The following is a 12,955-nucleotide window of genomic DNA, read 5'->3' on the forward strand; positions in this document are numbered from 1 at the left end:
GCTGTTCTCTACCAAGCAGGAATTCCCAGAACTTACTACCTATAGCCTTTTCCCTTCCACTCCTCAGACTTTGCCTTATGTACTCATTTTCTCCATCTGGGAAGAGTTAAATGCATTACAGTTGGGACCGGATCTCCCTCCCCTTAAAGGATCAATCACCATATGGACATTATACATACAAATTGGAGGCACTGTAAGCAATCAAGCCATATTTTACACTATGCAAGAATGATTAATTCACACTGATCCGAAATACTCTACTGTACCAGAAAGTTCCAATATGTCTCATTACCTCAAGGTTTGTCTTCCTTCACAAAATACCGGATGCTACTAGAGACAAAATACTCCACTGGTGTAAGAAAGTGACCCAATATCATTAGCATTATGTATTTTTAACTTACAGAAAAGTTGAAGACAAAACTAGTCTAGGGTTGGATGAGAAGAGAAGGACATTTCCTGGCTATTTAGGTGATTTGAGAACAGAGCTCTATCAAAACATCAGGTGAAACAAACAGTTAAACTAATTTTGTTTCAACAACTGATCTACCTTATTAACATGGTCTGGAAGACTGCACTTTTATGTTTGGTGTGCACAGGGCTCTACATCACACAAAGGAACAGGTTTAAACAGGATTGGTCCTGCTTTCAGCAGGAGACTGACTAGATGACCTCCTGAGGTCTCTTCCAACCCTAATGTTCTAGGATTCTAAGTGCCCTGGTGCTTACAGTTCCTCTGTAAAGAGTGAAAACACATTGCTATCATGAAGTAGTGTTTTGGTTTTAAAATCAGATTAGACAAGATTTCCACCTTGACACAGCAGCAGCAGCTAAAAGGTTATCACAAAACTGTGTTGATTTGATATACATAAGAACAGCCATACTGGGTCAGACCAAAGGTCCATCTAGACCAGTATCCTGTCTGCCGACAGTGGCCAGCACCAGAGAGGGTGGACTGAAGACAATGATCAAGCGATTTGTCTCCTGCCATCCTTCTCCAGCCTCTGACAGACAGAGGCCAGAAACACCAATTCTATCCCCTGGCTAATAGCCTTTTATGGACCTAACCTCCATGAAATTATCTAGCTTCTCTTTAAACTCTGTTATAGTCCTAGTCTTCACAGCCTCCTCTGGCAAGGAGTTCCACAGGTTGACTACACGCTGTGTGAAGAAGAACTTTCTTTTATTAGTTTTAAACCTGCTACCCATTCATTTCATTTGGTGTCCTCTAGTTCTTCTATTTAGGGAACTAATAAATAACTTTCCTTTATCCGCCCTCTCCACACCACTCATGATTTTATATACCTCTATCATATCCCCCCTCAGTCTCCTCTTTTCTAAACTGAAGAGTCCCAGTCGCTTTAACCTCTCCTCATATGGGACCCATTCCAAAACCCTAATCATTTTAGTTGCCCTTTTCTGAACCCTTTCCAAGGCCAAAATATCTTTTTTGAGATGAGGAGACCACATCTGTACACAGTATTCAAGATGTGGGCGTACCATAGTTTTATATAGGACAAGAAACCTGAGGAGTAAATGTCAGGCTATATCTTGAAATTTTGTATACGTTTGCCAAATCAAGAGTAGGTTTTATTTTAGTAAATGGAACATTAACTGTCCTCCAAAAACAGCAATGTCCCATCCTGCTTGGCCAGAAAAATGGGAATCTTACCCAGGCATATTACCAACATAGAAAAAATATCCTCAGTCCTTAGCGCATGCCCTCTTCTGAGACAAAGTGATTTGAGAGGAAAAATTAGTGCCACAGTATTCTATTCAGAATAGCAAAGCTGAACACTATATCCAGAATTGATAGATTAGGAAAAAGGTAACAGCTTTCCAATTAGATTTTAAATCAAATATAAACCACAATACCTTATACTGGATTATAGCTGCCCAAGCAAGTACTTGGCAGATCTACTAATAATTCCCAGCATGAATTTTCATTACGGAATCCATAAAGCAGCTGGGTTAACAGGAAGTTCCAACAGTAAAAGTGAAGTATGCACAGTGTATGTTAGTGTTAGAAGTCCTTCAATTCGACAGTGTTTGGCTACTTTACCCTAGTACAGTAACATCTTACTGGAGAGTCCATAGCCATATATTGGCTTCTTGGCTCATTTCAGTCAGTCCAGGCTGTCCGGGGATATCCTGTCCATCCTCACTGTTTGATCAATACTGACTACTGAAGTGAAGCCGTTTTCCCCCTGCTTCTCCAAGATGCAGGCAACTGTGTGCTGCACTGAGCACAAACTCTCAATTCCATTGGTGGAGTCCGTGCATGATCTGTGTGCCATTTGACTACAATCTTAGCTAAGGCCACCTAATTCCCTTTGTATGGAATTGCTTGAATGGACATTCAACAGAACGAGAGGTTTTGCCTCAATTATAGGGACATAAGGGTCAGTTACCAAAACAAGCCACTGACTAACAATGAAGCAATCCTTCTCCTTGAGTATTAATGCAGCATATTAATGCTCTGGAATGGCATCACCAAGATCCAGTCTGTTAACCACTGCACTTGTCTATTAACTAAATCATCTGAAAACTCTCTCCAGTTAAACCGGTGCAAAGTTCTCATGAGGATATTCAAAATCAGTTTAATCCTTGCTTATGACAATTCATCTTAAGTTGGCATTGCTGAATTGACTATCCAAAGGTTAAACTGATTTTGACTATCTGTATTAGAAGTTTTCACTGGTTTAACAGGAGAGTTTTACAAAATAATCTAGCTAAACCATCACATTTTCTCATATGGACAAGGCCTAAGCCCATCAGTGGCAATTTTATCTCTGTGCTATAGAAACTCGTGATTTTAATATCAATGATTTCTGGACTATTGAAGTCAAATGAAGCTCAAGCACAGTGTTCATTATGGATAAACAAGCAGGCATTCTGTAAGACCAATTAGGAAGAGAATCCTGTATAAAATGAATCTCTACCCTCCCAGCTTTCACTGATGAGTTGAACAAATGAACAGCATTATCGGCTTCTTGTACTACATGGTTTCACCATTGTCTCCATTCTGAATTCCAGGAGCAATCTTTAGGAATGGAAAGGGGGTTCTATCCCTATGACACTTCAGCCACTACTAACTACGTATTTTGTTCAAAGTAGAAGACTACAGGTAGCAAAAAAGATTGTGATAATTAGGGGACAATAAGTGACATGTCAACTTGCCACAGTTCCTATAATCAAGTCAAGACACTAGTGAACAAAATTGCACTGTCTTCTGTGAGTTATCTGCCCAGTGAGGATTCTAAACAGACTTCTGACATGTGAACGTTTGGGTGATGTTGCTTAACAAATATGTTTAAGGAGTCTTACCATTTTTGTCTTTGCTGCTGACAGAAATGTAGAGTTTCCCTCACCCCTCATTATTTAAGCAAGGATAAGTGTGTGGGCTAGAAAGTTTACAGGATAGTTGTACAAGATTACAGTACTGTGTGTTTTCTTGCCTTTAAAGATTTTTTTCCACTGTAGTCAAATCTTCCCGTAAAAACTTGGTATTTACACAGGTACTTGCTATTAGTGCTATTTCTTCACCAAGATGACAGAGTCCTAAACACCCAATACCATATTTCTGCGCTACAAGGGATAAGACCAAAAAAAGTGGCCAATATAGATTATATTGTCACATAGCCCAGTACTAAGAAAGGAGACAACTAGCCCCATAGGACACTAGTCACCACAGTATCTGCTTTTTTTCCCCTCAGGGAGGCTATTTTTGTATCTAGCTTATGAAATAGAACTTTGACCGTCAGTTATTCTCTTTACACACACAGCCTGGGCTTCTGCCTCTTGGCATAAAGCTCCAAAGCCTCAACAGAATAAGCAATGAAATGCTGGGTTACTTTAGAGAAAAAAGTCAAACCTACCAAAGCCTCAAGAGAAATGTCTTCCCCGCAAACAGGGTACCCTAAGAAAACCCCTCAGCCCAAATCTTATGTTGTTTTTCAGCAAAACTCATCTACCCACGAGTGCCGCCATATCGCACACAGCTAGGACACAGGTGTTTTACAAACTGGGAAGAGAATGCCTTACGGATAACAAGTAAACAAGACATAACATTGCCTAAGAAGCTACCAGTGACAAGCTGGGAGAGCAGACTGCCAGCAAGCCATGCTTGATTGGACTATTATCCCCTACAAAAAATGCTAAGGGAGCACTAAATTGTTTTGACTAGAGAGGCCAATTCATCACATTTGAAATGCGAATGTTAAAGCAGTATCGGCTGGTAATGATACACAAATCCTATTTTCAAGGTCTTAAATGTAAGCTGTCATCAGGACAGAGCCTGCCACACAAGGTCTCAGGCTCAGCAGTATATATGCTTTAACCTACTGGCTATTACAAATTCCTTTATAAAACTCAGAAACATATAGTGAAATGTTTCGTGCCATTAGTTCAGCCTGCAATCAGTAGCTACATATGCACACCCCACTGGTGTCCAGGAAGAGTGTATGAGAGGCTGTCAACAGAAGTGAAGAACAGTAAATATGCTGGACCAGAAGACCCCTTCCTTCACTTAGGAATTCACTAAGCTTTGGTATTAAATGGCTGAAATACAGTGGCTCTTTTGGAACATGTAAGCAGCAAGAACAGCACCATGTGAATACCATTATACTGCGTGCCAGAGGAATTACTTGTGATTCACAACTATCGGGTTTCTTATGTTTAAGAGGGGAAAAAAGCAGCAGCAAAGATATGTGCTAATGGATACTGCTGAAAGGGAAAGTGACTAACAAGGTTACCATATTAGCTTCATAATAAGCTATGTTAGGAGCTAACGGCAACAGTATTAAACTGTTTCTGTTTGATGTGATAATGTGTTGGTTCATCACAGCGTACTGAACCCAGCAGAACAACCCTTCATCATCGTAACACTAAGAATGCTCTGGGCAGAGACTTTGGGGTTACCCCAGGCCCACACTTCTCACCAATATACCCAAGATGAAGACCAACTTGGCTGAGCAAGGTACAGCCATCACATGGGATGATCTAGATGGTACTGGGTCCTGCCATGAGGGCAAGGGACTGGACTCATTGACCTCGAGGTCCTTTCAGTTCTAGTGTTCTAAGAGTCTATGGTCACTCCGCTTCACCAGCCTCTCTTACAACAGCTTTACTTTCCGCCTTGTACAGAAAAAAAGAATCCAGACAAGAGTCTCAGTGGCTCCCGGAGCCTTTTGCATTCAGGAACTACAGTACCATAATCACAGAATGAGCCCTCTCCAGGCAGACCTTTCCCTCTACCAGCTAGGTCAGCCAACCAGTTCTCACACTGTGTTACAAGTGCTGTCTGAATTCAACGCCAGATTTATTTCCTCAGAGTTACTCAGCTATATGTCTAAAGCCTAGAAACTAATTAACCAATGTCTTTGACAGACTACAAAGGAAGCAAAGTGTTATTTCTAGTGCAAATATTGGGAAGCACTCTGGTTCTACAACCAGAGGCAACACAGAAGTAAACAGAAGAATGGACATATCAGTTCACCGTGAGCGTTTTCACTTCTCTCCCAGCTTCTGTACTTGAAATAGCAGATCTATGTCATGGCAAGGAATTACATTTATCCTGCAACCACCATATTTGTATACCAGATAGAATTCTTTATGAACAACATGAAACTACTGTACTCCAGGTAAATAATGCTTGGATGAGCGAGACTTACCTGCTCTGGGCTTTGCATGTTATCTAGTTCTAAGAACCCAAGAATATGCATATTTAGCTGGCAAGATGACAGGTGGTTTAGTAGACCACACACTTGACTGGAAGCCAGGAACTCCTGATACTAAGTGCTTTGGTGGGCTTGGACAAGCTGCATGTTGGGGAAACTGAGGAAATGTAACTCCTAACTCTCACTGATGTTTGAAAAACCCAGTAAGTTCATTACAACGGGTTGCGAACTCTTGGTAAAATCTCAATTTACAGAAAGGCCTTGACACGTAATGACGTGTTGCTTATTTTAAAAAAAATGTCAGAAACTTTTCAATAGCCTTGGAAAGGCATGTAGTTACATGTCCTCACAGTAGAGTTTGAGTAGATCACTGCATGCTGCAGCTGAGAAAAAGGAGCAAAACAGGTGCAAAGAGCTTTCAGGCCTACACAACAACCACAAAGATGTTAAAGACAGACCTTAAAATAATAGACTCTAAGCTTTACTACACTATCCAGAATATGAGGGAAGGTGAAGGTAGATGTGACACAGTACACGCAGTCATCTCTATCAGCAAACATCATTCAACTTTCATGAAAGAGCATGGCATTAAAAACAGCTCTCACCAGAGCTAGAATACCAATCAAATCCCTTGGATGATATATAAATGGAAATTGTTAAGCAAACAATACATTCAATAGGTCACTTGGAGGATTTTTAAAAAGAAAAACAAAGACTGATTCTTGTGAAACACCAGAACACTGACAGAGGAAGGGAGGACAGGAGGCAGGAAACAAATGGAGAGATGTAGCAAGATATCCCGCAGGTGCCCAATTAATCCTAGTCAGAAAAACAACTCCAGTTCCTGTCCAGCCATCAGAATAGCTATGTCTTAAAGCACACTAGATTCCAAGTTGACATAACAGAGCCTGAAGTTGCTAGCTTAATTAATACACAAGCTGCCAAGCAATTCCTTTTTATTCAGCTGATTCCTGTAGGGATAATTATGACATCAGGCATCCTGCCCTTTAAGTTGATTAATGTTCCCTTTCACAAGTGTCACCAACATTACTGACCCATATTTAAGTTGTGAGATTCCATTGTTGAAACAACAGTCTTGTGTCAGCAAGATGACCAGACCTCTGTTGTGAAGTATACAGAATGTGGGAACATGCTAACTATGTAAATAAATTATGCCCCAGTCAGTTTCAAAATGGCTACATATTATAATACTCAACCTAGATCAGCTGTTGTCAACTAGGGTGCGTGTACTCCTGGGCATATGCAGAGGTCTTCTGGTGGTACATCAACTCATCTAGATATTTGCCTAGTTTTACAACAGGCTACATAAAAAGTACAAGTGAAGTCAGTACAAACTAAAATTTCATACAGGTAATTACTTGTTTATGCTGTTGGATATACCACACGCTGAACTGTAAGTACAATATTTATATTCCAACTGATTTATAATTACATGGTAAAAATGAGAATGTAAGCAACTGTTCGATCATAACATGTTGTGACACTTTTGCATTGTTATATCCGATTTGGTAAGCAAGTCGTTTTTAAGCAAGGTGAAATTGAGGATACGCAAGACAAACCAGACTCCTGAAATGGGTAGAGTAGTTTGGAAAGGGTGTATGCCACAGACCCAAGATTTGCGCTTAAGATTTTTATTTCCTTTTTCAGGTGGGAACTGAAGAGAGACCTACAGTGGTAAATAAAAACCTTGAACTGTACAAAGCAAGTTAATCATCATCATTTAAAAGTTACACACATTTGCTGTGATTATTTTTGGAAGAGAACAGTTCCAGTTTGAGAGCCACTGAAGAATAAACTAAGCTTCTCCCAATGAGAAGTCAGAGTAAAATTTGTTACGTGATTTGATTCAGCTGCTAAATTTTAACATTGCACTATCCTTCTATGCAATGGCTAAAAGAAGATTATTTCTGGAAGGTGCTGCTAGCACTGAATATGCTTGAGTTTCTTGATCAACAATTTTGTTTTTATTACTAAACAGGGTTATTTCATAGAGATTCAGCAAGTAGTCCTGTGGCACGTTAAGAGACTAACAAAAATATATAGTATCATGAGCTTTCATAGGTAAGACCCACTTCATCAGATGAGTTGGAGCAGAAATAACAGAATACAAGATACACAGAACCTGTCAATTGTAGACCCATGTCAATGAAGCTAATTAAGTGGGCTCGATGTGTCCCATTCATAGCTTTTGATGTGAAAATGTGGATTTCAAAGACAGAGGTAATTGGCTTTGTAATGTGTTAGCTAGTGTCAAATTTGTAAAGGAATTCCAGTTCTGCATTCTGTCTCTGTAATTGGGTGGTGAAATTCCTTTACAGAAGAATGGGTACTTTTACATCCATGATTGAGTAACCAGGTAGTGACCAGGTGCGACCTGGTCACTCAATTATGGATTTAAAAGTAACCATATCCTTGATAGGTATAAATTTGGTACTTTCAATATCCTCTTAAGCAGTGGACTTTCCATATCACATTAACTCTTTCCAATTTCACACAGACTCCTCCCAACAATCTCCATAATTTCTGATGGAGCTTGAAATATAGCTTTTTGATTTACTCCTTGTTTGTACAGGTTGAACCCCTCTAGTGCGGCACTCTAGTCTGGCAAAATCTGTGGTCTGGCATGATTTTAGTTAGCCAGATGTTCACTTATCATGGGGATGGCCAAGTTTCCCACAGTTCCGTACAATTTGTTTACAACCACCAGGCCTGGCTCTCAGAGTTCTCTGCTGTTATTTAGCTCTAATTTATCCATAAATGTCCTTTAGGAACATTTGTTCGAAATGTGATTTGTCCTTTTCATATGTGTTCATTTTTTTTAATTGTATCCTTTGGTATATATGGCTGTGACTATTTTCTTCCACTATTTGATCTGAGGAAGTGGGTCTGGCCCACGAAAGCTCATCATCTAATAAACCATCTTGTTAGTCTTTAAAGTGCTACATAGTTCTGTATTTTGCTTTAGGAACCCAGTATGCAGTGGAAGTGTTGGTAATGCTGCTAGACAACTGTGACCTCCCATGGTCCAGTAAATTCTGTGGTTCAAAACCGGTTAGGTCCTGAGGGTGCCAGACTAGAGAGGTTCAATCAGTACAACATAGTCAACAATGTCCAAACCACTGACAGCTCCTGAACAGAGCAAGAGTAGCATAAAAATAATAGTGGGGAGAAGGCATAGGTCCTACATATGAAGTGATTTTCTTTTCATTTTTTCTCTCTGCTTCTCAGACGGAGGTGGATGTTTACGTAAACTAGATCTTCAGAACCCAGAATTTCCAGGTGCTCAAAGTTTTTGGTTTCCAGCTAGATAAGGGAAACCTGCTCCACATCTACTAGCAAAGAACTAGCAAGTATATAAGATGCTCCTATAATTTCTCTCTTTGATCTTCCGGATTGGAAGTATATAACATATACCCTTATGCCATGTAACATATGCTTTTTCTATATGGAAGAGGGCAATTATGTTTAGCAACTTCAGAATTACAGATGTAAGTGTGTTGGTCTTAAATTGGTGATTCAAATTCAATCCACTTTTATGTCCTAAATTATATGCATTTATTAGTCTCAATCCAGGCACTACTGGCCATCTGGTCATAAACTGACCAGTCAAAGGTTAAGTTTGTGTTCATCTTTTCACTATCTTGCAAAATCTTTAGCCATTCATGGGCAATAAGCCAACTCTACACTTCAGTATTTCACAGCCTTCAAAATTAACAATGTTCAGTACAAAGCCTGCCTCAGCTAGGAACGCTGAAAACGGGAGCTCAGCTAATAATTGGAGGGCTGGGTTCTAATCAAGATGCTCAGTTTTCAGCATTTAGAGCAGCTGTAGTGGGAACATTTCTGCTTCTATCAGCAAAGTTCAGAAAGCTTAGTTTTTAATCACTGGGCAAATGATCAAACCATAAAGCTGAAATGCATGTTAGAATGTAGCATCTTGAAATTAAAGGCAGAGGCATCGCTGTTGTAAATATTACATATGCAAATGCAGCTAATCCAGTACTAACAGATACTATCTAATAGGCATCAAATTACTATAGATTACAATTTGACAGCCTTTGGGACAAGGTCGACTCAGGTAAATGGGTGTAAATCCAAAATTTAAGTAAACGGAGAAATTACTTTGTGGTTACACATGTAACAGCAGGATTTGGCTCCTGAAATGTATATGGCAATTAAAGCATGCAAGCCAAGACACTCTTGACTGGCTGACTTTCCCCTGCTCTCAAATTGCTGATAGACTGTCTCCTCTGCACACCTGTCCATTGTGTGATGGTCAGGACCCACAGCCCTGTTGGACCAACATATCCCCTCATTAAGTTTCCACGAGGGTTTTTAGGACACTGGCTTCTACAGAGGAACCTGCAGAGCACTGTAGGGACGTAAGAGACTAGTCGACTCTCAGATAAGCACAAGCTTATTGGATAGTCGACTAATCACTTCCCCCCTGCCTTGCTGCCTCTATCAGCGAAAGCTTAAAAGCGGTTCCCCCCAGCACGGTCTCTGAGGAGGGCAGGGGAGGTAGAGGCACAATAAGGGCATCTCCTACCAGGCGCTTGATACAGTTCAAAAGCGGAAGCCTGGCAGGAAGCATGGGGCCACCCCCTGAACCCTGCAGGGCTTCCTTCTGAAATGTACAAGAGCCCCAGTGGGGCTCTTGTACATTTCAAAGGCTCAGGTGCTGCAGGGAGCAGAGGGACAGCAGGGGAGTCCCCCGCTGGCCCCACCTGCTTTTGAACTGTAGCAAGAGCCTGGCAGGGCTTTTGCTACAGAGCAAAGATGGAGGCGCCTTTATCGACTAATCAAATAGTTGATGGCAATCCCACTGACTAGTCAATTAATTAACTAATCTTACTGCACTGTTGCCATTACTAGCACATACTGGCATATTGTTCACTAAAAACTGCAAGTCAGAGGATAGGGTACTAAAGAAATGATATGATGCTTTTATTTGTTGCTGGAATGCGACTTCTGATGTTAAAATGAGTGATATCTATCAACGAATCCATACTCCAAAGTGAACTGCCAATACACAGCATTTGGACAAGTCCATTTTCCTCATCTGTTTTATTCATACTGTTAATGGGATAGCCACAAAAGACTCAAACTCTTATTGAAAAATAAATCTGGGGGAAAATTTGTCTTTAAATGGAACCATAAGTGTTGCTCTTTATCAAGTTAGCCAATAACCCCTCCTCCAATGAGTCAGGTTTATACAGGTGAAATTAATTAAGGAAGAATCAGGATCAAAGCAGATGCATAGCATTTGATAATAAACACTCCTCAGGATGTTATTTTCCCCCATAAGAAATGTCTGTGGTGAAGAGTATTGCACCAATATCACAATGACAAGGTGAGTGAGGGAAGATCTTTTATTGGACCAACCTCTATTGGGGAGAGAAGCTTTTGAGCTACACAAAGCTCTTCTTCACATAACAGTCATCCTGACTAAAACACTAAGACAAAGACAACCAGGTCAGAATTCACATCCAAATGGGAAAGATCATTTTCTGCAACATATTTGTACCAACAAGATCCGGATCTCTCAAACTGGAGGTCATGACCCCTCAAGGAATCACAAGGTGGTGACAAGGGGGTTGTGAGCTGTCAGCTATGCTGACAGGTCTATGTCCCCATTAAATGACACCAACCCTGTGTCACACTCAAAGGCTTGCTGTGTCAAAGCATCAGCAATACAAAAAGTTTGTATCATTAAGGCCTGAGAATGTTATATCAACAGGTGTTAGCCTAGCCAAGTTTTTCATAAAAACAACTTTGGACACAGGAAGGAATGAGAAGCCAAAAATATGTTTGACCGTCATACAAAGTAGGACATTTCACTGGTTGCTGTCACTGATTCAGAGGGCCATGATTTCACAAAACTTCATCTTGAGAAATGCTTTTGCCTGTTTGTTTGGGGGGGGCGTTGTTTTTGTTTAAAAACAACTGTTTTTGGTTTGGATCTGAACTCCTCCCTGAACAGTTTGGAATTCAAAGAGTACAGCCTTTGAACTAGCAAGTAAAAGTGACCAACAGATGCTTCAGGAACCAAGAGGAGAAAGTAGGAGCGCGAGTGAGAAATGCAGGTGCTGGATAAAGCAGAGCGGGGGGATGACACAATTTCCGACCTGTCAGGTTCCTGACTCCCCGCTGACCGGCAGGACTGGATCCTAAGCCACGGGCAAGCCCTGGAAACACGGTGCAGCCGGTCTGCCCCGGGCACAGAGACCCCGCCTGTGCCCCCCAGAGATGTCTTCCCCTCGCGCAGGCCATGTGCGGCAGCCGTTGCATAAGAACAGCAGCGCGGGGCAGGGGACCGACCCCCGGCCGGGCACGGCGGAGCCCTGAAGCCCGCAGCACGGGGGGGGGGGGAAGCCCCCGGGGCGGGGGGGGGAGCTCCCGCTGGGGATGAAGTTCGCGTCTGCGGAGCTGAGCGCGGAGGCCGGGCACGGCCCCCCCCCGCTGCGGCCCCACAGCCCCCCAGCCCGCGCGGGGGGGCGCCCGGGTGCCCCCCCCAGGCCGTGCCCGCGGCCCCAGGGCAGGCGGGGGGGCGCTGGGGGCGGGGCTGTGACAGCGGCACGAGCCGTTCCCGGCCCCCCCGCCGCGCGCAGCGGCCCCCGCCCCTCACCTTGGCCCGGGTCACCAGGTGGGTGGCCAGCTTGACCACGGCGAAGTTGCCCTTGCCGATGGTGCGCTCGATCTCGTAGTATCCGATGCGGGCGGGGCCCGGCGGCCGGGCTGGCGGCGGGGCCGGGGGCAGCCGGGGGCCGGGGGCTGCAGGGGGACCCCCCGCTCCGCCGCTCGCTGCAGCCGCCGCCGCCGCCATCTTGTTGCGAGGAGCAAACCCCCCTCCCCCCCGCGCCTCCTCCCGGGGCTGCGGCAGCGCGTGAGCTCATCGGCCGGGGGCGGGGCCGCCGCTGCCCTGGCAACCACCGGGGGCGGGGCCTGCTGACGCCAACAGCGCGGCTGCGGCTGGAGCGTCGGCTCTGGCGGGGCGGGGGGTGCGGACCCGGAGCCCCCCCGCTGCGGTCCCACAGGCCCCCCCCGTCCCCCCTAGCTGAGGTCATGCCTCCCCCCCGCCCCCCGCCGCGGTCCCATAGGCCCCCCCCCCCCCTCCCCCCGGCCCCCCCCCCCGAGCTGAGGTCCCTCCCCCCGCCCTAGGCCCCCCCCGAACGACCCCCCAGCTGAGGTCATGCCTCCCCCCGCCCTGCCCCCCTGCCCCCAGCTGTGGTCCCACAGCCATCCCCCCCCGAGCTACA

At 43.8% G+C, this 12,955-nt stretch overlaps 1 protein-coding gene across 2 annotated transcripts in view; it reads right to left on the reverse strand.

Moving 5' to 3' along the window:
- Positions 1-12,557, reverse strand: part of SIK3 (SIK family kinase 3) — a 145,201-nt gene extending 132,644 nt beyond the window's left edge. For both annotated transcript variants that reach the window (XM_075909532.2, XM_075909531.2), the window contains exon 1: positions 12,325-12,557. In XM_075909532.2, coding sequence (XP_075765647.1) covers positions 12,325-12,522 — 198 coding nt within the window. In that variant the 5' untranslated portion in view covers positions 12,523-12,557. The remainder of the gene's footprint in view (positions 1-12,324) is intronic.
- Positions 12,558-12,955: the final 398 nt, after the last annotated feature.

This window comes from Pelodiscus sinensis, chromosome 25 (genome assembly GCF_052426305.1).
Source record: "Pelodiscus sinensis isolate ZL-2025 chromosome 25, ASM5242630v1, whole genome shotgun sequence".
NCBI lineage: Eukaryota > Metazoa > Chordata > Testudines > Trionychidae > Pelodiscus > Pelodiscus sinensis.